Source organism: Acomys minous, assembly GCF_964271855.1.
Source record: "Acomys minous genome assembly, chromosome: 17".
NCBI classification, from domain to species: domain Eukaryota; kingdom Metazoa; phylum Chordata; class Mammalia; order Rodentia; family Muridae; genus Acomys; species Acomys minous.
Genome location: NC_140500.1, coordinates 56,025,816 through 56,052,386, shown reverse-complemented (window position 1 = coordinate 56,052,386; position 26,571 = coordinate 56,025,816). Strand labels below are relative to the sequence as shown.

Genomic DNA, 26,571 nt, shown 5'->3' with positions numbered 1-26,571 from the left:
CGTGTAACTGTTCAGACACACACTATTCACCACTGTAAAGTTCCACATTATTCCAGCTGTACTGAGGCAGAGAGCCCTAGTCATCACCAGAATCTTGTTTTCTTTCTCCTTTATATTTCATGTCCATAAATGTGTGCTTCTATAATAGGAAGCCTAGAGTTTGATGATGGTAAATCACCAAGCTCTGTGCTCTACTGATGTTCTGAATGAAGAAACATCACTGCTCTGAGGTTCATCCTTGTTGTTTGTTAACACTGGCCCACAGACACTTCGTTTTTCCTTTGGAGACAGGGGTGGCTGTGTAGCCCACGGTGGCCTCAAAATTATGATTCTTCTGTTTCAGTCACCAGAATACTTAAGGTCACAGACCCTACACAAGGGTTAACATAGTTTTAGATGCTGTTATTTATTTATTCATTCATCCACTTATTTGGGGTATGTGTGTGTGCATGCAAGTGTATGCATGAGGTCAGAGGGTCAAAAGGCAATTTGTGGGAGTTGGTGCCCCCCACTTCCTTTCTGCCTCTCTCTCATCAGCCCTGGCAGCAAGTACCTGTACCATCTGAGCCATCTAGCTGATCCTAACAAGTGACAATCTCTGTGGAGCCAACTAACAGGCTCTCCTACAGGAGACTCAGTGAGCAAGCTTATGTATTAAATAATGCAAACACCACTGAGACTGGAGCCTCCTTCCTTTGTTTTCATTGTTAGCTGTTTCTGTTTAGGAATGTTTGTTTCTGTCAGTCAGTGTAACTGGATCACAGTGGTATTGAAACAACACATAAGCCAGGAATAAGCTGTCTCTACCATAAAAATCCACATTCACATGCACAGAGCATCTAGAGACCAATTAAGGGCACGTTAGAAGCCCTCCGCCGCACATGTGACTCAAGAGGAAGCTGTGGCTTCAAGGTATCTAGGTTTAAAATGACGAACCAGAAAAGTTTCCACACAGCTGGGACAGCTCTCACTACTAACAAATTGTAGAGAAATGAAGAAAGAGAGAAATTAATCTACAGATACTTAAGATTAGGATCTGGGCAATGATGAATGCTCAACATTTGGGAGATAAGAAAACAACTGTCAAAATTCTGTCTTAGATATCTCTTAATTAGGAAAATATGAGAGCCTAAGATTTAATCCGATATTTACAGAATTCAGACCCACACGTTTTAGAGGAAAAAAATGTTCTGATTACATCAGCACACGGTGATTTTCAGGTCCACAGAGTTGTTCCCTGCCTACAGCTGTGCTCTGAGATCTCCACTGGGAGCCTGAAGCCAGTTAGCACACACACACACATACACACACACTCTCACACACACACACACACACACACACACTCACACTCACACACACACACTCTCACACACACATACACACACTCACACACACACTCACACTCACATACTCACACTCACACACACACTAGCACAATACTGAGTCACACACTCTTTTACATACACATTCACACACTAACACATACTGAGCCTCACACACTCACATACAAATTCACATACTAACCACATACACATACACATGACCACACTCATAGACATTCACACACTAGCACACATATTGAGTCACACACACATTCACATACTAATACACATACACTCACAAATGCTCACACACATTCACAACTCCCTCTCTCTCTCTCTCTCTCTCTCTCTCTCTCTCTCTCTCTCTCTCTCTCATTCACTCACTCACACATCCCTAGGATAAAGTTTAATTTGTAACTGGACATAGTAAGAAATTAAAGCAACACAATAGTGAAATGGAATAAATAAAACAATAGCAGTTAAGGCTTATGAATTACTTAAGGCTTTTCTATTTGCTATCTTCACACAAATATTGACTGCAAGTAACCGAAATAGCGGAAAGCAAAACTAAGGCTATCTGTGAAACTGTGGTCTAAATGGATACGCTTTTTTGTTGATATTAAGAAAATGAGGCAGAGGCAGGTGGATCGCTGTGAGTTCGAGGCCAGCCTGGTCTACAAAGTGAGCCTAGGACAGCCAAGGCTACACAGAGAAACCCTGTCTCGAAAAACAAACAAAATATAACAAAACAAAGAAAATGTAGCTTTCTAGTACAAAAAAGTTTTTTTAATGTTCACTGTTGAATGTTACAATTATAATCTCAAAAAAAATTAAGTTCCCTGTTCTAAAGTATATTCTTCATTTAGAAATCAGTTGAAATGAAATTCCAACCAACTTTACAAAGAGCAGTCAGACATTTTAAACTATGTTATATGGTACACATTAACAGCTTTGGGGTAAATAGTTCCTATTTCTATAAAGATATATAAATGACTTCATATGGGACAATATATTGACATAATTTATCAACAAAATGCAGCTAGGTAAAATATTATTGCTGGAAAAGTATTAAATGCAGCCCAGTAAAGGAATTTTGTTAAATAACAACCTCAAGATGAAGGGTGCGTGTTCCTGGAGGACTCACATGCTGAAGTGGGCTACTACCAAGGAGCTACTCCATGGATTCCTCTTTGTGAGGTCGTCACTTTGGCACAGCTGGTCACGGATGGAGAGAGCACAGTCCTGACAGCACTGCTTACTCTCTCCTCGCAGGCAGGGCCTTAGCTGCTGAGTTGGTCTTTGCGTTACATACACGGCACAAAGAGGCTGAGATTTATTGAAAGGACAATTCTTAAAGAGTTCAAAAACAGGCAGAGCAAAGGTCAACTGGGCAGCTGAAGGTCTGCACTCTAACGGGGATGTCCACGACCCTGGTGGTCCTGCAGAAGGTCCATGTGCTGGTTCAGAATAATCACGGTTAACAGGGAGTTGTCTGAAGGGCAGAGTGAGAGCTAGGCTAGCTGAAGGAGGGAACTCACCCTTTCCTCATGAACCAAAGCTGCCCATTCTTTCCTCAGATGTCAACACTCGGTCTACTGTCCCAGCTTAATAAGAGTGTAACCATTCCTCTAGGCGAGAAAACTCCTTGAGGGGGAATAGCTCCCTAAGACAGCATGGTGAAAGGACACGGGTGAGGGGGTGATAGGGGGTAGGGAGGGGGCGGGGAAAACGGGACACACCACTGACAGGAATAATGAGCCGACACAGTAAGCATTGTCCAAATCCGGTCCCTGCCCTTGGGCTTTTCTCTTACAGATGTCAGCATGCTGACATCACGGCTCAGGCCAGTTTGATAGTTTGCTCTCGGGTTCTTAAAAATGAAAGATGCCAAACAGACAGGAAAATCCTACACATTGGCCTATGATTGGGAAGAGCATTTGCTATGTAGAATTCACTTATTTGGGACAGGAAATGGGTGTGCTCTCAGGCTGGCCTCAGACTTGAGGCAATCTCCTGCCTCAGCCTCCCAAATGTTGGCATTCCAGGGATGAGTTATCATACTCAGCTTCTGACAGTTCATTAAAAAAGTAACTACGAACTCATTAAAATAAACTAAGAGAATAATTCAAATCAGCAACAATAATTCACAAACACAATATTTTCTAAATAACTGGTGAGTGGGAGAACTCCTCGAAGCTTCTTTTGAGCTTACTGACCTACAGTTACGTACCTGGAAGTGCACTGTGTCTGTATTCCATCTTGTGCTGGGGGTTCTTCCTGAAAAAGAAAAGGAGGCAGTATTAGGACAGGGTTCTCCAAGGACAGAAAGTGTTGTAATAAAGTAGCACGCTCAGTAAGCTGCAAATAAAGAAGCTGCAAGAAGCATCTTATGAAAAGGTCTGCCCCTCCACTCCCTGCCCCTCCTTCCCGTCCTGCTTCTCCTCCACCGCCACCGTCATCATCATCATCTATAACGCCTTCTAGATATTCCGCCATCATCGTTCTCCTTGTCATTGTCATCGTAGTCGCCATCATCATCGTCGTCGTCTATGACGGGTCTTTGTAGACGTTCCAGGCATCTCTGGACCCCCTGACCCCGCTGCTTCAGCCCCGTGGATGGTGAGTGAGGGCACAGGCATGGGTTAGTCCACCCGGCAGGGTTTGCCCTTTCATTACAGTATTTACGGTATTATAACCATGCCAGGGGCAGTGTTTGCCCTTTCATTACAGTATTTACAGTATTATAACCATGCCAGGGGCAGTGCTTTTGAACTCAAGAAATGACAGCATAGAGAGAGGGCAGAGAAATTAATGAACTGGATTTAAGAGCTTCATAACAATCAGCTGGTTAAATCTTCCATTTATAAATTTCAGCACCAGAGTAAATGTACCTGTTCATTCTGATCAGCTAAGACTGTGTACACTGTGTTAAAATGTTCCATATAAAATTATACTTTTAAAGTATTATGTTTTTTCTCTTCTGTGCCTCTGATATTGCTAATAAAAGCAATAATTTCTAATTACGTGGAACCATCTGATGTATAGATAGTTGTTTCCTGGTTTTTAAGCATTATCTAATAGTTTACATTTGCTCCAGGCAATAGGAAGTCATTATAACAATATAACTTTAAATTAAGTAATAAGATTTAGAAAGATACAATGTCATTGCATGCAAGTTGTAACGACAGACCTATTTTCTTGACAGATTTTAATGCTAATTTTAAGAGTCGGAACTGAAATCCCTAAAATCTTTATAACATTTCCCATGAGTCTTTGTAATGTCCAAGTCTCTGTGTGCTGTCCAGTGCACTGCATAGTGACTGTATGTGGGTACTGGGGCTGAGAAACTGATTTTTTTTTAATTTTTTGTTAATTTAATTAAATTATAGCTAATTTGACTAGCATATTGAATAACACAAACTTAAAAAAAAACCATAGTGTATCTCCCTGCATACGCACACAACTTAAAATTGAGTTTTAAAATTCCCAGAATGAAACATCCTCTACAAACTCTCAGAAAAAGTAAAACCTCTATGGGTGGGAATGTTACTATTGAAAGGAGGGTAGAGCCTAACACAGAAGCGTCTGGTCAGAATCCTGGCTAGCACCTCTCAGGAGCTCAGCTCCAGCCGCCCTGTCTGAGCAGGGCTAACAACAGTGCTCCCGGGCAGATGAAGCTGCAGCTTGGTAAGTGAATCAGCTAGACTTCCTGCGGCAGGCGGCCCGTGCAGGTGTCTGTGGCATTTCCTAATGCTAATATCTCTTTTCACAACTCTTCCTGTGGGTGAGCATTAAGCTGTGCAAGAGTGCAACTGTGCAGCTAATTAGGGTCATAACGCAACAGGCTTGAGGCCTGGAAGAGTCTACATGAGATTATGCTGGGGTAATTAACCTAAGCCTGACCTTCTGCCAGAGCGGAAACTTGAAGCTCGAGGAAAATGAACAAGACCACTGACGTGTGCTTCAGGGAGCTGCCAAAGGGCAAACCCTCAGCAGCGCCTTCCCTGCTGAGCACGCGGGTGCCAGTCACTGCCTCGTAAACACAGCTCCCAGTAAAAGCACAGCAGTGCAGAGCGTCGGGCAAGAACAGAAACCGGGCACTAGCTCCAAAGACCAGCATCTTTACTCTAGAAAAGACTGCTGGGCAGTTGAGGACTTTTCTTAGCTTTTGTTTTAAAATTTTTCAAACCTATATAAAAAAACCCAAAAGGATAGGCCACTGACAAATGTTCCTTCCTTGCCTCTCCTCTCTCCCTTCCCCTCCACTCCCCTCCCTCCCTTCCCCTCCCCTCCCCTCCCTCCCCTCCCCCCTCTCCCCTCTTTCCCCTCCCCCCTCTCCCCTCTTTCCCCTCCCCCCTCTCCCCTCCCTTCCTTTGTTCTCTTTAGAAATGCTGGGGATCAAACCCAGGAACTTGAGCATGCCAGACATGAACTACAACCCCAGCTAGGAAGCATTATTTTCTACATGGATCACATGGATCATTTATTATTTTATTATTATCTGGAGCCACTTGAAACTTAGTGGATTTTGTTTTGTTTTCTGTGTTTTTTGTTTTGGTTTTGGTTTTGGTTGTGGTTTTTGTTGTTTTTACATTTTCCCCTTAATAGTAGTTGAGCAAAATTATTGAAAAGTTAAATATGGTCTTAGTTGTTTATTACTGAAGTGTCCTTCAAAATCTGGTTTAGAAATTTCAAGTAACTAAATGCTCGGCTTTAAAAAACAAGTGGTGCCATAGACGGGGTGCAGTGAACCAGCACTGTGGCTCCACAGGTACTTCTGATCCAGTTGCTTCCACCTCCCCTCCCCAGAACTCGGGGGGGGGGGGGGGTCTCTATTTGATGCCTCTGATGGAAGCGGCTTCCTTCCCGACCTGCTGTCTTCACAGGGCTCTCTGCAGTTATACCTCAGGCTCCTTCCCTGCTAACTTGACCACTGCTGCAGGTCAAGACCCAGTGGCTCTAGCGAGTTCCTGGAGGCAGGACAGCACAGGGACCATGACTTTAAAGCCACGGCCTCAAATAGGAAACTCTCAGCACTGCACTGCAACCCCCCAATCACTGGGGCATGCCCCAGCGCCAGGAAGACAGCTTCCGCAGAACGCATGCGTGTTGCGTGGGCTCCACGCCCCTTATCCGAATGAAATGCCAGGAATTGAGTCCATCGTGCCCCCAAAATAACATCGTGCTGACTAAGGGAAAACTAAAGTCAAAAACAAGAAAAAACACTCACGTTCAACTCTCTTACTCTTTATAATGTGTGACATCTCAGAGCAATAAGGCACGAGAAAGAAATAAAGGGATACAAATGGGGTGCCCCCCTTGTAAGTGGTGCGATACTCTCCTTCAGAGACCCTACAGCGCCACCAGAAGACTTACAATGGGAACTTTCAGCAAAGTAGCAGGATCTAACATCAACATCAAAGGAGCACCTTTCTTCAGAAAGGGAAGTCAGGAAAAGAACCCCACCACAGCGGCTTTGAAAAGTGCCAAAGCATCACCAATGCGGAAGAGGCAGAACGCTCTGACTTAAATTTCCATTTCTATGGCTTTTCCAGTGAGTTTCTTAAGTTTTTAAGACTAGAAAAGACAAGCATACAAATTAGAAGATTTTAAAAAATTCTACTCCAGTAACAAAAATAACAGAATAAAATCAGCAAGGACGTAGAAAATCTGAAAAACTCCTTAAACGTGATCAAATCACCACAGAAACTTGCCTGCAGAATACACACTTATGTGTCCCTGGTATGCTCAATAAAATCAGGCCATTTGCAACAACTTTACAGTGGCTGGCAGAATCAACCAGTGATACATACTCAAAATCGCATAAAAAACAAAATGGCTGCCTGCATTAGAGGAGGGGAATAGGGGGAAATCGGGAGGGAGAGAAGAATGGGAGGATACAAGTGATGGGATAACAACTGAGTTGTAATCTGAATAAATTAATAAAATTAAAATTAAAAAATAAATAAATAATAAATCCTGTTAGGTTTCAAAATACTAAGAATCCTTTCTGTCAATGTAATATGCTTGCTATGGACGGGAGCCATTCTGGTAAAGAAAGACCATGCTATAGAGACATCTACTCAGCCTGAAAAAGTGGAGGGTGACTGTGTGAACGTGCAGAGGGAAGGCGCTGGTGTCCTTCGCCTTTGACTGAGTTCTGCGTGGTGGATTAGTGGAGTGGAGGAAAGAGACAGGGATAGCATCCCTACAGACATGCCACACCTCAGAGTCTTCGTAGAGTATGTACTAGGATATCTTATAAATAAGTATGATCGCATTTCAGACAGAAATACAGAAAAATTTCGGGTACTTATAAGATTAACAAAAATTTAGACTTACTTGAAAGAAAATCTGTGTTCCACATAAACTTAATGAGACCTATGCTATAGGCTGGAGACAGGTGCTGCTCACGAAAGTGGGCTGGAGACAGGTGCTGCTCACGAAAGTGGGCTGCACCCGGCTCAGAAGCATCCGGAAGCATCCACATGGCTCAGCTTCCTCACCTGTAACAAGATGCCCCATAGGGACACTCGGGCCTGTCACCAGTCACACCTTCATCTGTGTCGTGTTCACCGCCATAATCATTATCCCCAGGGTGGCTGAAGTGTTGAAAATGGAGCGGGTTCTTCCTGTGAGGGTGATACACATACTGTCAGTAAAAACAAAAAACAAAAAAAGGGGAAGTTATGGCCTTGTAGTGGCTGCAGAGTGAAACCAGCCATATCTGATTATTCCAGAAAGAAACCAAATGCCTAAGTTGATGATGCAAACACAGATGATATCCCTATGCCATGTTGTTAACCAACTTGATATCTATTTGTTGGAAAACAGCCCAGGAATGGAGTCATGTGAAGAGAATTCTGGGTGCTTGTGAGAATGAACACTCCAAGAAAACAAGATGAGAGTCTTGTCACTTCAGTTTATTCAAAGAACAGAATTAATTGCTCTTGCTTCTGTGTTCCTCCCAGGGGTAGCAGACAGGTATGAGTTTACTTTGAATTACTCATTATTGCTTGCTGCTGTTATTCAATTAAATGGCTAAGCTATCCTTTATATGCCTCTCTGAAAAAGCACGTGTTTGCCATGTGCAGCCTGATTTTGTGATTATATAGAGCTTGAACTCATAGGAACTTTACTCATGTGACCTGTCTCAACCCTCAGAGTATAAATGGTCTGATGCTCTGAATAAAGTTGGCTACCGTGAAAGACTTTAGTCCACCTCACTTACCGGCTTCATTTTAGCAGGTCCCACCACCTCTAGAGCAGTGACATCTAGTCAGCACAGGATTTCCAGGGAAACAATCAATTTTTAATGTCATATACAAGTGATGTGGATAAAAGGACGATCTGCAAACATTACATTGTTTGTGTAGGTATACAATAAACATAAGCATCTATAACCTTTAAAGATTTCTGCATGAGCCCAATGAAGCCCAATGGCCCTAGAGATACCCAGTTCCAGCCTCTGGACCAACGTTCTACCCATTCTCTGAAGAGGCTCCCAGGCCCCAGGTCATCCAGCTTCTCATCTTCCTAAGGAGTCTTGCTGGCACCACCAACACCCAGACAACAGCAGGGACAACTAGATGGCTAGAGGCCAGCATAAGAACACAGCCAACAAGAGCCAGGGCAATATGGCACCACTAGAACTCAGCTATCCTATTTCAACAAGCTCTGGATATCCTAACACAACTATAAAACAAGAAAAGACCTTGAATGTGTTCCCATGAAGATGACAGAGGCCTTTAAAGAGGAAATGAACAAATCCCTTAAAGAAATACAGGCAAACACAACCAAACAGGTGAAGAAAACAAATAAAAGAGTTTAAGACCTGAATATGGAAATAGAAACAATAAGGGAAACACAAACTGAGGGAACCCTGGAGATGGAAAACTTAGGGAAGAGAACAGGAAGTACAGACATGAGCATCACTAACAGAGTACAAGAGATGGAGAATAGACTATCAGGCGTGCATAACACAACTGAAGAAATCAATACATTGGTCAAAGAAAATGTTAAATCTAAAAAGTTCCTGACACAAAACACCCAAGAAATCATGGACACCTAAAAAAAGAGAAGATTCTCGGCTCCATGGACTAGAAAATATTTTCAATAATATCATAGAAAAAAATTTCTCCAACTTAAAGAAAGAGATGATTATAAATGTACAGGAAACTTACAGAATATCAAATAGATTGGACCAGAAAAGAAAATCCTCCTGCCACATAATAATCAAAACATTAAATATACAGAACAAAGAAAGAATATTAAAAGTTGAAAGAGAAACAAGCCAAGTAACATACAAAAACAGACCTATCAGAATTATACCTGACTTCTCAACAGAGACTCTAAAAGCCAGAAGGGCTTAGGCAGATGTCTTGCAAACCCTAAGAGATCACAGATGTCAGCCCACACTACTATACCAAGCAAAACTTTCAATCACCACAGATGGAGAAAACAAGATGTTCTATGACAAAACCAAATTAAAACAATATCTATGCACAAATCCAGCTCTACAGAAGATACTAGAAGGAAAACTCCAACCTAAGAAAGTTAACTATAACCAAGAAAACACAGGAAATAAATAATTCCACTGCAGCAATACTAAAAGAAGAGAAGCATAAGTGCAACACACACACACACACACACACACACACACACAAAACTACCAACATCAAAATAATAGGAATTAACAATCATTGATCATTAATATCTCTCAACATCAATGGACACAATTCCAATAAAAAGGCACAGGCTGACAGAATGGGTGCATAAACAAGATGCATCATTCTGACGCATACAAGAAACATACTTCAGCAACAAATATAGACAGTACCTCAGAATAAAGGTCCAGAAAAAGATTTTCAAAGCAAACAGATTAAAGAAGCAGGCTGGAGTAGTCATTCTAACATCTAACAAATTAGACTTTCAGCCCAAAAATAATCAAAAGAGATGGGGAAGGATACTTCATACTCAAAGGAAAAATCCACCAAGAGGACATCTCAATTCTGAATATCTATGCACCAAATACAAGGGCACCCACATTTGTAAAAGAAACATTACTAAAGCTTAAATCACACATCAAACCCCACACATAATTAGTGGGAGATTTCAACCCCATTCTCACCAATGGACAGGTCATTGAGACCAGAAAATAAACAGAGAAATAATGAAACTAACAGATGTCATGAACCAAATGGACTTAGCAGTTATCTACAGAACTTTTCACCCAAACACAAAAGAATATACCCACTTCTCAGCACCTCACAGAACCTTCTCCAAAATTCAGTCACAAAGCAACCCTCAAGCAATACAAGAAAATTGAAATAATTCCTTGTATCCTATCAGATAGTCATGGATTTAAATTAGATTTCAACAACAGAAACAACAGACAACCTACAAACTCATGGACAGTGAACAACTCTTTATTCAATAATCACTGGGTCAGGGAAGAAATACAAAAACAAATTAAAGGCTTTCTAGAATTCAAAGAAAATAAAGGCACAACATACCCAAACTTATGGGACACAATAAAAGCAGTGCTAAAGGGAAAAGTTCATAGCACTAAGTGCCTTCATAAAAAATTTGGAGAGGTATCATACTAGCAACTTTACAGCATACCTGAAATCTCTAGAACAGAAAGAAGCAAAGCACACTCACAAGGAGTAGATGGCAGGAAATAATCAAACTCAGAGCTGAAATCAATAAATTAGAAACAAAGAGAACAATACAAATAACCAATGCAACCAAGAGCTGGCTCTATGAGAAAATCAACAGGATAGACAAACCTATAGCCAAACTAACTAAAAAGCAGAGAGGCAATATCTAAATTAACAAAATTAAAAATGAAAAGGGAAACATTACAGAAGACACTGAGGAAATCCAAAGAAGCATCAGGTCTTACTTTAAAAGCCTGTACTCCACAATTGGAAAATCTAAATGAAATGGACAATTTTCTTGATGAAGTCCATTTACTAAAGTTAAATTAAGATCAGATAAACTATTTAAATAGTTCTATAACCCCCAAAGAAATAGAAGCAGTCATTAAATGACTCCCAACCAAAAAAAAAAAAAAAAAAAAAGCCCAGGGCCAGATGCTTTCCGTATAGAATTCTATCAGCCTTTCAAAGAAGAGCTAATACCAACACTCTTCAAATTATTCTATAAAATAGAAACAGAAGGAACATTGCCAAACTCACTCTATGAAGCCACAGTCACTCTGATACCTAAAATCATACAAAAACCCACCAAAGAAAGAATTTCAGACCAATTTCCCTTATGAACATTGATGCAAAAATACTCAGCAAAATACTCACAAACTGAATCTCAGAACACATCAAATACATCATCCATCATGACCAAGTAGGTTTCATCCCATTAATGCAGGGATGGTTCAACATACAAATATCCATAAATGTAATCCACCATATAAGCAAACTGAAAGAAAAAAAACATGTGATCAACTCATTAGATGCTGAAAAAGCTTTTGACTAAGTCCAACACTCATTCACATTAAAAGTGTTGGAGAGATCAGGGATACAAGGTGCATACCTAAAAATAATAAAGGCAACATATAGCAGGCTTATAGCCAACATCAAATTAAAAGGAGAGAAACTTAAAGCGAATCCTCTAAAATCAGGGACAAGCCAAGACTGCCCACTCTCTACAGATCTCTTCAATATAGTACTTGAAGTCCTAGCGAAAGCAATAAGACAACCAAAAGAGACCAAAGGGATACAAGTTGGAAAGTATACATAAGTGACCTCCTATAGCTGATAAACACCTTCAGCAAAGTGGCTGGATACAAAATTAATTTTTAAAAACTCAGTAGCCCTCAGTATACAAACTATAAACAGGCTGAAAGAGAAATGAGGGAAATAAGTAAGTGAAAGGCGTGTATGACAAGAACATCAAGACTCTGAAGAAAGAAATTAAAGAAGATATCAGAAAATGGAAAGATCGTCAATGCTCATGGGTCAGTAGGATTAATACAGTAAAAACAGCCATCTTACCAGAGCAATCTACAGATTCAACACAATTCCTATCAAAATTCTAAAACACATCTTGAAAAAGCAAGATGTGGAACTTCCAACTTCATGTGGAAAAATTAAAAACTCAGAATAACTAAAATAATCCTATACAATAAAAGAACTTCTAGAGGTATCACCAGCCCTGATTTAAAGCTATACTACAGAGCAACAGTAATAGAAACTACAAGGTATTGACATATAAATAGACAGGTTGATCAATGGAATTTAATCCAAGACACAGAAATGATCCCACACACCTACAGACACTTGATTTTTGACAAAGAAGCCAAAACCATACAATGGAAAAAAGAAAGCATCTTCAACAAACGGTGCTGATCTAAATAGAGGTGTGCATGTAGAACAATGCAAATAGATCCATATTTACCACTCTGTACAAAACTCAAGTCCAAGTGGATCAAAGACCTCAACATAAAACCAGATACACTAAATCTAATAGAAGAAAAAGTGGGGACGAGCCTTGAACTCATTGGCACAGGAGACAACTTCCTGAACAGAACAATAGCAGCTCAGGCTCTAAGATCAACAATTAATAAATGGGACCTCATGAAACTGAAAAGCTTCTGTAAGGCAAAGGGCATAGTCAATAGAACAAAGCTACAGCTTACAGATTGGGAAAAGATCTTCACCAACCCTACATGTAGCAAAGGGCTATTATCCAAAAGATATAAAGAACTCAAGAAATTAAACACCAACAAACCAAATAATTCAATTAAGAAATGGAGTTCAGATCTAAACAGAGAATTCTCAACAGAGGAATATCAAATGGCTGAGAAACACTTAAAGAAATGTTCAATGTCCTTAGTCATCAGAGAGATACAAATCAAAATGACTCTGAGATTCCATCTTACACCCATCAGAATGGCTAAGATTAAAAACTCAAGGGACAGCACATGCTGGGGACGATGCAGAGCAGGGGAAACACTCCCCCATTGCTTTTGGGAGTATAAACTTGCACAACCACTGTGTAAATCAACCTGGAGGTTTCTCAGAAAATTGGGAATAGTTCTACCTCAAGACCCATCCATACCACTCGTGGGCATATATCCAAAGGATGCTCCACCATACCACAAGGACACTTGCTCAACTATGTTCACAGCAGCTATATTCACAATAGTCAAAAACTGGAAAACACCTAGATGTCCCTCAAGCGAAGAATGGATAAAGAAAGTATGATACATTTACACAATGGAATACTACTCAGCTTTTAAAACAAGGACATCTTGAAATTTGCAGGAAAATGGACGAAACTAGAAAAGATCATCCTGAGTGAGGCAACCCAAACCCAAAAAGACATTCACAGTATGCACTCACTTATAAGTGGATATTAACCATGAAGTAAGGATAACATGCTACAATCCACAGACCCAAAGAAACTAAGTTACAAGGAGGGTCCCACGGAAGATGCTTGAATCTTACTCAGAAAGTGAAATAAAATAGGCATTGGAGGTAGATGGAGGGAAGGAACTGGGTAGGAGAGGGAATGGGGAGGAGAGGAGGGGTAGGGGTGAGGAGTGGGGAGGGGAGCAGGGGTGAGGGTTAGGAGTAGGGAGGCGGCAGGTGGGAGAACAGAAATGGAAGGTGGGGGGCATCTCTGGGATTTGCCAGAGACCTGGGATAAGGGAGGCCCCAGGAAGTCTGTGGTGGTCACCCTAGCTGAGACTCCTAGCAACAGGGAATATGGAGCCTGAATGGCCACCTCTTGTAGCCAGGTAGGACTGCCGGTGGAGAGAAAGAGACACCAATCCACCCACAAAACCTTAGACCTAAAATTTGTCCTACCTACAAGATGTGTAGGGACAAGATGGAGCAAAGATTGGCCCTATTTGAGGCCCATCCCATAGTAGACAGCCAACTCCTGACACTATTAATGATACTCTGCTATGTTAATAGACAGGAGCCTAGCATAACTGCTCTAAGAGGCTTCATCCAGAAGCTGATGAAAACAGATGCAGAGACTCATAGCCAAACATTAGGCAGAGCTCAGAAGCCCTATGGAAGAGTTGGTGGAAAGATTGAGGGAGCCGAAGAGGTCAAGGACTCCACAAGAAGACTACAGAGTCAACTAACCTGGGCTATGAGGGCTCACAGAGACTGAACCATCAACCAAAGAGCATGCATGGGCTGGACCTAGGTCCTTTGCACATATGTAGCAGATGCACAGCTTGACCTTCATGTGTGTCCCCCAACAAATGAAGCAGGAGCCGTCTCTGACTCTGATACCTCCCTTTGGATCCCTTTCCCCTAACTGGGCTGCCTTGTGTGGCCTCAGTGGGAGAGGATGTGACTAGTTCTGCATCGACTTAATGTGCCAGGGCAGAATGGTACCCATGGGGGACCTCCCCCTTTTCTGAGGAGAAGAGGAGAGAATAGAGGGAGGGATGTATAAGGGGGTTCTGGGAGGAGAAGAGGGGGGCTGCAATCAGAATGTAAAGTAAATAAATTTAATTTAATTTTAAAAAATATTTCTGCATGCTTTCCTAAGATAAAAACATTCTAGAAAGGCCCCATGTTTCCTTTCTAGTCATTAAACTCATTTGACTACAAAAAGTACACTCTCCTGTCTTCTAAGAGCATTTTTAAAACTCTTTGATTCAGGCTTTTCTTATGTTCTTGAAACATATTATTATAGTTTGAGAGCCTTCAGTTTTTACGGTGGGTTTACTCTGGTAGAAATTTAAAATGAGAAATCAAAAAAGTATAATTATTTATTTATGATAACAATAACATATCTTTTCACATATTACAAATAATATATCTTAACATCTTTGCAGTTATTTATTCACGTGTGTGTGTGTGTGTGTGTGTGTGTGTAGGTCAGGCATTCTTTATTTCAAAATTAATGAAAAGTTAGATACTGACTAAAGCTAAGAGCAATTAAAACTAATGTCATTATCATCATTATAAAGCATAAGTGAATGAATTATTATATAATAAAACATACACTCCTTTTAACAAAAGGAAATGACAGTACTGAATATTGCTATTCATTGAATTAGGTCCCCTCAAAATTCCTGTTGGAAGCGCTAATCTCCAATATACCTATGAGAGAGATAATTAAGGTTAAGTGGCATCATAGTGCTGAGGCCCTAACACAAAATGACTGATGCCTTCCTAGGTGAGGAAGACACACCAGAAGAAGCCAGAGATAGGAAAAGTACCGGGAAAGCAACCACCTTCAAGGCAAGAGGAGAAGCCAGGCTTGCAGACTCTGGAACCTACCATTTCTAATGTCTAGAACTGAGAGAAGGAAAACTTCTGTTACTGAAGAACACAGTCTGTGGTGTTTTCTATGGCTACTTAGCCAACCAATACAAACACAAAACAGGACTTTTCAAACTCCAAAGCAATTGATGGCTTATAACCTGCTGTAGATTTACATTACATTCTAGGCTTAAGAACACTCCACAGGCAATATACAAATACAAATCTGAAACTCAGAACTGCTGAAAGTGAAAACATACTCTATTGTAAAATGACAATGTACTTTAAAGAGGAACAATGAGAGTGAGAAATGAACAGGATGCGTGGCGCACGCACACTGCACACACAGCTCCAGGATGCACGGCACAGACACAGCCTGACCAGTGGATGGCAAACAATGGAGACAGGCCAGTTAGCACCTGCTACTACAAACCATACAGATTATGCAAGGCCAAAAACTAAGATTATAATTTGAATGCATGAAATACAAATTGATAAAAATTTCATTTTCTTAATTTTCAAAGTAGAAAATTTTCTATCTTATAGAAAAAAATGTGAAGAAAATACACAAATATAATACAATCTAAAATTGCCCTAGTGTGTGGGTACAATAACTATTTCCAAAAGCATCTCTTTACAATTAAGACACTAAACAAGCAGGTATTTAAGTCTGTGTGGTTCAGTTAAGTCTGGATCCCCCAGTACTCAGGCCCTTGCGTTAGTCAGCATGTCTACACATAAAACATTTAATGCCCCATCGCATCTTAAAAGCTTCTGGCAGGATTTACCAGAATGCACAGTGGGAAAGCACAGCCCAGTAGAAAGGCAGCAAAACACCTAACCTTAAGCAATGGTTTCCGAGGCCTTTGATACAGGGCAGTACAGAACTGCATAGACGGGGCAGGCTGAGATGCTGCCGGCAGGCCCACCTTACCTGTAGCAGTTGGCCCCATACATGCAGGACGTCCTCCGGACCTCGCTTTCTTCTGAACAGCCTAGAACTGAACCGGCTGTGTGTGTGCGCGACACATCTGGACCGGAGGGAGCTGAGCTGGACTCAGGGTGGGATCCTTGAGAGTTCTCGGGGAGCGGCTGGCTTTGCACACTTGAAGGGCTCTCAGGATGGGTCACTGTCTCACCCTCTTCATCTGCTGTTGCTTTGGTAGCGGTTTTATGTCTGGAGACCTCGCCAAGTTCCTCTGTTGGAATTGCATGGCTCACAATATCCACATCTGTGTGGCTTAATGTGACTGAAGACAACGATTCTGGAACATGCTATAAAAGAAAGACAGAAAAGGCATCATTTTTAAAAAATGAACACTGGGCAGTGGTGGTGCATGCTTTTAATCCCAGCCCTTGGGAGGCTGAGGCTACCCAGAAACCCTGCCTTAAAACAAACAAACAAACAAAAAAAAAAAACAGAAAACAAAAAACAGAAAACTTTTTTTAAGGATATAAAGTTTAAGAGGACAAAAATACAAGTTCTGTGATAAAATAAAACTTTAATCTTATTTTAAAGTTACTAACTATATCCATTTTCTGTTTTTAGTTTCTACTTTTTAACAATTTGTTGTTCTTACAATATCAATTTACAGCAATAACGAATCTTTACAACCACATCAGATATTCAGTAAAAATACAAAACATTCAGAAGAAACTGTTTATTTGTTTGTTTGTGTTTGTTTGTTTGCTTGTTTTGAGACAGAGTCTTACTGTGTAACCTTGGCTGTCCTGTAACTCACTATATAGACCAGGATGGTGTGGAACTCAGAGATCTGCCTGCTTCTCCCTCACAAGTACTGGGATTGAAGGTGTGTGCCACCACCACCAGGCTTTAAGAAAATACTCTATTTCAATGTCACATAATATCACTCAAAAAAAAAAAACCCTCTTCAATGTCACTGTCCAACAACACTGTCCTTCTAGTTTCTTAAGTGACTGTGATACTTCTAAGTCATGATACTTTGCATACGGCAGAAGGACAAAGCTGGTTGTCTACAGGTAAATCTGTAAGTGTATGCCATCGCCAACTGCAGAAGGCAAGCAACCTTCTTTTGAGACAGTCTGATAAAAGTGTCAGGTTAGCCCCTTAAGCCTAGAGAGCCGCCTACCAGCATCTTCTTAGATGGGTAAAATAGACCTTCCAATATTGATCCCTATACCCAGATCGCTGCAGCTCGCTTCTCATCAAAGGGGCTTCTTTCCCCAGACAACTACAACTGTGGGGATCCCACCCTACAACACAACTCCTACACCCAAGGTTCAGGGAACACTGCAGACGAGAGAGGAGGAAGACTGTCAGAGCCGGAGCACGGAGAGGAGTGCTGGGAAACAGTGTCTTCTGGACACGACAAGAATGTAGCGCTCATGGCTGCCTGCACAAGATTTGCAGAAGGCCACGCAGCCGACCTCCCTGCCTGGGTGGCCCCTGTTCAGCTCAGAAGGCTCGCCCTCTGGCTGAGGAACTACAGGCAGTGGACAGCTTATGAGGGAGAGCCGGTTTTCCTCAGGGATGAGCCTCCTGGAAGGCGGCCCTCGTCCTGGTGGTCAGCCCTTTACCCATGTGCAGATAGGCTACACTAACTGGACTCAGTACGTTATATTAATAATAATAATAATAATAATAATAATAATAATAATAATAATAATGAGAAGCGAGAGGGGAGAACATGAACTTGAGAGGGAGAACAAGGGGCAGGCAGGAGGAGTTGGAGGAAGAAGCAGATATATTAGTATTTCACTCACACACAAAATCCTCAAAAATTAAAAATATTTACTAAAAGAAAGTGCACTAAGCCAAGGAGATATTCTAAGCACCCACTGTATGCCTTTTTAATTTGTACTGGCCACCAGCATCAGGAGTAAAGCCTGGTCTTTCTGTGGAGCAGAAACACTGCTGATTAAAACACTAGTCTCCTTGTTAACCATGTCAGAGAAACGGGGAGCACACGTCAGACATGCATGAATGTTCGCCTCCGTTTCTAAGTAAGGGCTAGTGTCTGGTAGCTGCTGCCTGGCAACAGCTGATTTTGATATTAATAGATAGTTAATCTTTCAATTTTAACATATTTTTCACATGATTTCTTCTGGACAATATTTTTAAAAGAAACTGTAACTTCAAAACACTATTCACACCAGCTAACCACACTCTAGGTAGAACACGGGGCTCATGGCTCTGCATAGCAGCAGTCACTTGGCCATTTCTTGTCGTTCACCCTTGGATGGTGGCATTTTATGCTACATCCCTCTACTTCCAAGCTTCCCTACAGCACCCCAGTGCCACCATCCCCTTCCACTCAGGACCAATTGGCACAAGCCAAAACTGGAGGTCAGGGACGGGAGCTGAGAAGTCTTCATCTCCTGGCCCACCTGGCAGGCCTCCCGCTGCATCCGCTCTCCCCACTCGCCCCTGCTCTGCAGTGGGTGAGGCAGTAAGTCTGGTAGCTGAGCAAATATCCCAAAGCTTGCTGGGTTACTGCTCCTGTGGCATTTTAGACTCCACAAGTCATTTTCCACCCTTAGAAAGGGAGTGCGACCGAGCAGCACTGCGCTCCCCTAGGCCTCAGAGGGCCCCAGCTGCTCAGCTATCTTGTACAAAGCCTGGGGGTGAAGGGGTGAACAATTCTCGTGACTTTCAACAAGCCCATGGGGAAGGGGGGAATCTCCCTGCTGGGGTTCCTTCCAAACATGGGATACTGTGGTTCCAGCATCCAGCCACAGCACAGGATTGGGGGAAAATCCCATTCAACATTGTATCCAATTTGTTTCAGAACAGAAAAAACACACTGGAAAGTGGTAAGAAAAATTAGAATACAATCTTTCTATAAAAAATATTATGGAGATGTGAACTAATAGTGGCATGACGGAGGACTGCTTTTTAAAAGGAGGTTTTTTGGTTTTGTTTTTGTTTTTGTTTTTTTAATGTATTTGTAGGGAGGTAGTGTATGCATGCCCACTTATGCACATACAGAGGCCAGAGCAAGATGCCTTTCTCTCTTTTCGCACTACCAGCTCAAAATAGGTTCTCTCTGGATGCAAAATCTGCCTTTTTAGCAGGCAGGCTGACCAGGATCTTCCCGTCCCTTCCCTCTGCTGCTGGGGTGACAGGCAAGTGAAGCCGTGCCTGGCTTTTCATGGGGTGCTGGAGAAGAGAACTTAACAGGTTCTCTTGCCTTCTGAGTAAGTGTTCTTGCCCACTGAGGCATCCTCCTGGCCCCTCTAAGGATGGTTTTAACTAAAGAACAGTATCACTCTAGGACGGCATTCCATGGTTTAAGTCATCTCTCACAGCACCCCCGTCAAAGGCTTTGCAGCAGACAATGACTATTACAGACATCCACAATCACTCTGCAGAGAATAAGTGACAGTGGACAGTGGGTGCCCTAACCCAGCTCTACCTAAGGCTCGGGGTAAGTCATGGAAGAGGGCCAGAAAACATTATAAGAACCAGCGGACTGCAATACCCGCCACAAGACAATGTCTAGACATGACAGAGAAGCTACAGCCCCAAACCTCAACAACACAGCTGGCTAAGTGAGCCTGTATAGTGAGACCATCATTTGACACACGACAGAGAGGAGGGAAATTTAACAAGACCTCACCCCTAAATTAAGAGCGCAGACATCCAGCTGCGGCTAAAAGAGGGAGAATCAGTTTAGTCCCAGCACATGGCAGGGAGAGGCAGACGGATCTCTGTGAGCTCGACGCCAGCCTGGTCTACAGAGAGAATTCCAGAACAGCCAGGCTTATGTAAAGAGACCTAAGAAACCACACCCACCCACCACCCAGAAAAAAAAAAAATCAAGTAAGAGACACAAAACTTGGAAATGATAATGTTCTTTATGGAACTCCATGCAATATTAATAATATATAGCAGCCTTGGCATTCAAGGATTTAACATTCTTGGTTTCAATTATTTATAAATGATCCCGAAATCCATTGCATACAGTCATTTTTAAGTTTGCTGATACATAAATCTGAACTGTGCCAATTCCAAAGCTAATGAGCTTGAGCAGCACACTGACCTAGTGGGTAAGGGAACGGGGAAACGGAAGGTGCACCTACAGCAAGTCGGAGAAGGAGAGCTTCTGATTTACTGAACGTCCGCTGCTGCTTAGTTAAGATTTGACGGACATGTGAGGACTAAGTATGGGAGGCTGGAGAGCCATGAGAACAGTAGAAAGATCCCCCACAAGGTAAGACTATGTGTCTGAGCCTGCAGAGCTCATGAGCTAGTGGTCCTCTGCGGAAGATCAGGATGTACTCCTGAGACTAACAGTTTACCAGTTGCCTGGTAAGCACTCCCCTGCCTCTCACCCAGCTCAAGTTTCAACGCACTACAAAGGGTGAGATAAAGACCTTCCCTCTGACACCGATTCAGCAAGGTGATCTGTTATTTCCAAGCTGCTGCTGGCAGGAACGCCCATGCCGATAAGTTGCCTAAAAGGCCTGTATCAATTCCATTAACATTCCCGGGAGAATAGCAGAAAATTCCCAGCTTCATGCACAAGCCTCAGACTGAGGGTTCAAACACTAGCTAAATATTTCTTCCTGAACAGTCTCTCCCTGAAAGTGAAGCCAGCACAACTGAAATCCTAACTCTGTGCTCGCTACCAAGACGTTATCTTTCCATCCCTGCCGGGAACCTGGAGCCTGTCTTCCTCCTCCCCCTCCTCTCCGCAGACCCAGTGTTTTGCTTTTTGCTGCTTTTCCATTCTGATGCCTCGCTGTCCCCAGGTGGCTCAAGGTCTCTGCACTTCCTCATCATGTCACACCATTTCTCTTCCCAACTTCAGAGACTTGACTTTGTCTCTTCCACTTCTCTCTAGAGAGCTAGAAAGATCTGTGGCCGGTAACTTTTCAGTCTCTCCTCCTGGGAAGATTGCCACTGCTGGCTTCAATTTTAAATGAACGCCCTTCCTTATATCCAAATTTCTATGGACAACAGTTGAATGATAGTCCCTTATCCAAAATGCTTGGGACCAAAAATGCATATGATTTCTGAGCTTTTGGAGTTTGGAGTACTTGTAAAGATTTACAGTTGAGCATCAAAATCTGAAACTATCCCAGTCCTAGTGACTTGATAATCTTGTCAGCACTGGGGAGGCAGAGGCAGGCAGATCTCTGTGCGTTCAAGGCCAGGCTGGTCTACAAAAGCAAGTCCAGGAGAGCCAAGGCTACACAGAGAAACCCTGTCTTGAAAAATCAAAAAACAAAAAAACAAAAAAAAAACCTTTTTTTTTAATTAGGGATTCTCAAGATGTATTTATTTCCCCTTGCTTTCCTAATTACCCAGGACCTTGTAACTTTCTGTGACCAAAAAATGCAGTAGAAGTGACACTATACCAATTCTAGTCTTAGGCCTTAACCGATCTGGCAAGGTTTTGTTTATTTGTTTGTCTTGTTTTGTTTTTTAACACAGTACCTTAGTTCATTGTTAAAAGCTTTCCGACCTTGAAGATAAATATAGCAGGAAGAAAATGCTGATTCCACAAAAGCACTTGAACAAGAATTCTCTTAATAATATCTTGTCATAACACATTTAAACCTCATCCTGGAACCATCTGATCTGACAGACACTTAGGCTGAGTTTTTCTTTTCCTTTTTTTTTTTTTTAAGTTTGAATCAACATTATATGTGTGTGTGTATGTATATGCACATGTATGCATGTATGTACATACATATATTTACATCCTGACCACAGTTTACCTTCCCTCCCACCTCCTCTCTGCCCCCACCCATCTACTGTCTTCACAAAAGGGCAGGCCTCCCATGGATATCAGCCGGCCATGACATGCCAAGGTGCAGTGAGACTAGGCACCTCCTCTCCTTTTAAGGCTAGACAAGGCAACCCAGTAGGAGGGAAGGTCCCTAAAGCAGGCAACAGAGTCAGAGTCAGCCCTGCTCCCACTGTTTGGAGTCTCACAAAAAGACCAAGCTATACAACACTAACACATATGCAGAGGTCCTAGGTCAGTCCCACGCAGGCTCCCTGGTTGGTAGTTCAGTCCCTGTGAGCCCCTAGGAGCGCTGCTGAGTTGATTCTGTGGGTTTTCTTGTGGTCTCCTTGACCCCTTTGCTCCTACAACCCTTCCTCCCTCTCTCCCACAGCATCTGATCTGGCAGCATTTAACTTTATCTCCTGGGATCCAGCCATCAGGTAAAGGCATTTAGTCTCAACTACCTAATGGTGAGTGGGGGGAAGAAGGCCCAGCCAGCTCCCAGATAGCCCATCAATCCTTGTAGAGGGACTGTTCGTGTGAGTGAAGTCACTTGTCACTTAGGATGCACCAGCCACTGCTAATACCAAAAATGTGTCATAAAAGAAGTGTCCAACAGAGCCCAGCCAACCCTTTGAATTTGTAATATATCACTGCGCTAAGTGGTTAAGTGTTACACTTGCTTTGATCACATCAAGCGACAGCTAGGAACTCTATGACACTATTTCACAGCCGTGTCTTGGTTGTGCTTCCTTCTGCTGCCCGCGACACTTTAATTAGATGATGTAAAAGAAGCGCGATTGCGTCTCTGTGCTGCTGCAACAGAGTGTCGCAGACTAGGTTATTCATACATGACAAAATACATTCTCTCAGTTTGGGGTTCCAGGGCCATGATAAGTTGTTGGCGTCTGATGCGGGGTTTCCTACTCTGTCCTCATCGGCCAGAAGGGAAGGGAGGACAAACGTGCTCAGACATGGCAGAGGCACAGGAGGATGAGCCTGTGTCCTCTTGTGGTACGGGGCTAAAGTGTACGCACTCTGCAGACATTTTACAACCTCGATGAGCTCATGAGCATGGGGTCTACTGAGCAGCACATACTAAAGTACTGGACGGGGAGCAAGCCACAGCAGTGGCTGTTCATGCATCCGTGCGCGAGCCCTCGAGTGGCCATGAGCTGGAAGGACTGCAGAAGACCCATGGGAACTGACCGAGCCCTGGACCATAACACGAGAGAAGAGTGCTGGTCACAAACCCACTCAGTCCATGTGCACAACAGGAAAACCCAGTCAGAGAAGCATCTACTTCTGAGGCAGCGCTTCCTATGACGTGGGGCAACAGTCTCCTCCAGGTGCTGGACACGGCACGGCAGCCGCTCTTCTCTCTGAGGCAAGCCCACATTGAGGTACTTAAGGGACTACTTATAAGCAAGCCATGGCCTGAGTGAGCTGAATCTCGGGAAAGTGGGCAGAAAGTGATCCCTTTCCCTTCTCGCCACTTCTTTTTTCAGTCTTAAGAAAATGTCTGCTCCACCGGACAACTGCTCTGGGGTCTTGTTAGGCTTGGGCCAGCCAACCTCTTGTCTCTCTCACAGTGAACTTGTCTCGCGGTTCTTCACTGAGCTTTCCCACAGGACTGGCTGCTCTCTAGGGATAAGACCTAAGACAGAACCTGGCAGACTCGGAGTGTGGGCTTGGCCAGGTCTGGCTTGGTGCGTCAGCTTCAGCCATGTTCTCTGGTTCAATTTCACTAGAGCCCAACACAGAGACTATAGAGCTTGGGCCTCTTTTCTACTGAGCAAAGAGAGGTAAAACGCCCCCGGGACCCTTAGTGCAATAGGCAAGTGCAGCTCTCTGTCCTCCTGCATCTACTATGCTCCCTTGATGCCATCAAAGCCTCACAAACACTTTGAACACCTCAGATCTGCTTACTTCTTCTCTCCTACCTGTGAGCTAAGGTGGTATTTATTAAAATCTTTCTCACAATTATCAAACTTGGTCAGGATAAAGATTATTAAAACATATATTAGCTTCTCTTTAAAACAAAATACTTCCTTACAAAATAGGTAAAGTGAATTGATACACCCACTGTTCAAATAGAGTATATGAAGGCTAAAGTTTATATGAGACAAGATGCATTTTAATTTCATCTGGTTTTAATTTATTACACTTGACCCGCCTAGCAAGCAGAGACGTTGGATCTTTGAGACTGGGAGAGCTGCTACAGAGAGTGGTTTCTCCCTAGGAGAGGAGGTGGGCGTGAAGGGACTTGGAGACTGGCCTCTGAGACAGCTGCTGACATTTCAGTGATCCATGTACCCCCTGCAGGGCAGGACCAGCCTGGCTTCCTGAGACTGAGGCCCACAGAGCTCAGCCAGTGGCCTGTAAGTTCATGAAGACTGTCACCTTAAGCTCCCACTCTCAAAGGAAGAAAAACACCTGGACTTTCTGTCCTGGGGCCCCCTCTGTTGTTTCCAGTTAAAATGCATCTGTATGCACAAGTCCTGTGCAAGCTCAGGCTACACAGACTCCAGCACAGAGGTGAGACTGTGGGCAGAAATCTCACCGCTAACTGAGGAGCTCTCAGCACTGATAACTGCTGGGAGAGGGGATCGGTTGTCTTCAGTGACGTGACCTCTGGTAGATCAACCACAGGGCAGGGCAGGTCTCACTCCTAACACTGCGTACAACACAAAGTGGACCTGACAGGGGTCAGAGGAGAATAAAACTCAGGTGGGTAGGGATCGGAGGATGGAGAGGATGACAGTGGGAGGAGATGAAAGAACGTATTATGTCAAATTCCCAAAGAATAAATAAAATTATTGGTTTTTTAAAAAAAGCCTGGCTTATGTTAATAAAATGTGCTATTGCTTCCAAGTTAAAAAATAAGAATAAAAACTTCATGTAATAAACAGGCCTCATTTCTTCTTAAATAGCCAACATTAAGAAACCCCAATTCAGCCACAGCATTCTAGAGGACTGAGACACACTGGAGGAGGGAGAAGGGTCTACAGTCACTCTACGAGCCACAGCAGAGTAACCCTTGGCAGCGGGAAGAGCGACAGATACCGTCATCTGTTCTCCTCGCTCTGTTTACCCCGAGCTGCACGACGTCCACAGATGACAGCCACAGGCGCTCAGAACAGAGGCCAAAGCAAACCAGTGCCAAGACTGCTCCACCCTTTTCTAGACTGAAATATTATTTTGCGATGCAAATTCTCGCTCTATACTAAAAATCAGCTTCAGTAAGGCAAAGAAAAAAAAATGAGCCATTTTTAAATCTACATAAACACAGAAATAAAAGGCAGTTCAGGCTTTCATAAACGCAGCACGGGCCTCATTTCTCTTGCTTGATCTTATCCACGGGCTGAACGAACAGTGATTCCTGTGTCAAGTACAGACAGAGAGAAGAAACAACACATTCTAATCACCTTGGATGAAACACGTGCTCCTTCGTGAGCAGAGCTTTTGCCTTCTCTCCCAGGGTCCTGCTTTGCTGACACGCTGTTTGAGTTTCCTGATGGACTTAACCGCTTTCTCCCATGCCGCCGCGCTGTGCTGTCTGGGGTTTTGTCTTCGCAGCTTCCATCTTTTCCACTCCTCTGGATGACATCCTTATCTAACATGCATACAAACACGCACATACAGAGAACAAGAAGAAAATTACTTCCCGCATCCTCAAAGGTCAATACTCCAAACAGCTGAAAGGGATAAAATGGCAAGTGACTCACAGGCCGGGAGATGGCTCAGTGGCTAAGATAATCTGCTATGCAAGCTTAAGAATCTGAGTTTGGCTACCCAGCACCAAAACAAGAAAAGAAAAGGAGGTTGCAGGTAGGGCTTTGTGGGCCAGGAACCCCGGCCCTGAGGCATGAGGGAGGCAAAGACAGAAAAATCACTTGGGATTGATTGCTGCCAGCCAGGAAAGCCAAACCCCAGCGAGCCCCAGCTGCAGTGAGACCCTATCTTAAGGGATTATGCCTCCGAGTGACAGAGAATGCTACCTGCAAAGTCAAAATCACATTGACAGTAACGTCCACTGCCAAAGACTTATTTACAAATCTCCGGCAGCATTAAGCAGCACAGTGGCCAAGAACTCCAGCCCCAGAGTGCACCAGGCTAAGATGCAGGGGGCCCACTCTGTTTTACTGCAACTATGTCATCAGCCACCTCTAGTTCAGCTGTATGCAATACTCTGCCTCCATGCCCTGGTCAATATATATGGCATGTATGTTATATACTGTATATATCACACACACACATACACACACACACACA

The 26,571-nt window shown here is 42.9% G+C and overlaps 1 protein-coding gene across 3 annotated transcripts in view; it reads right to left on the bottom strand.

The window, feature by feature from the left end:
- The window catches only part of APLF (aprataxin and PNKP like factor), a 51,114-nt gene that overhangs the window by 5,903 nt on the left and 18,640 nt on the right, over window positions 1–26,571 (bottom strand). For all 3 annotated transcript variants that reach the window (XM_084766483.1, XM_084766482.1, XM_084766484.1), the window contains 4 exons: window positions 25,725–25,912; window positions 16,512–16,852; window positions 7,829–7,954; window positions 3,553–3,599 (listed from right to left, as the gene is read on the bottom strand). In XM_084766483.1, the coding sequence (XP_084622609.1) occupies window positions 3,553–3,599; window positions 7,829–7,954; window positions 16,512–16,852; window positions 25,725–25,912 (702 nt within the window). The remainder of the gene's footprint in view (window positions 1–3,552; window positions 3,600–7,828; window positions 7,955–16,511; window positions 16,853–25,724; window positions 25,913–26,571) is intronic.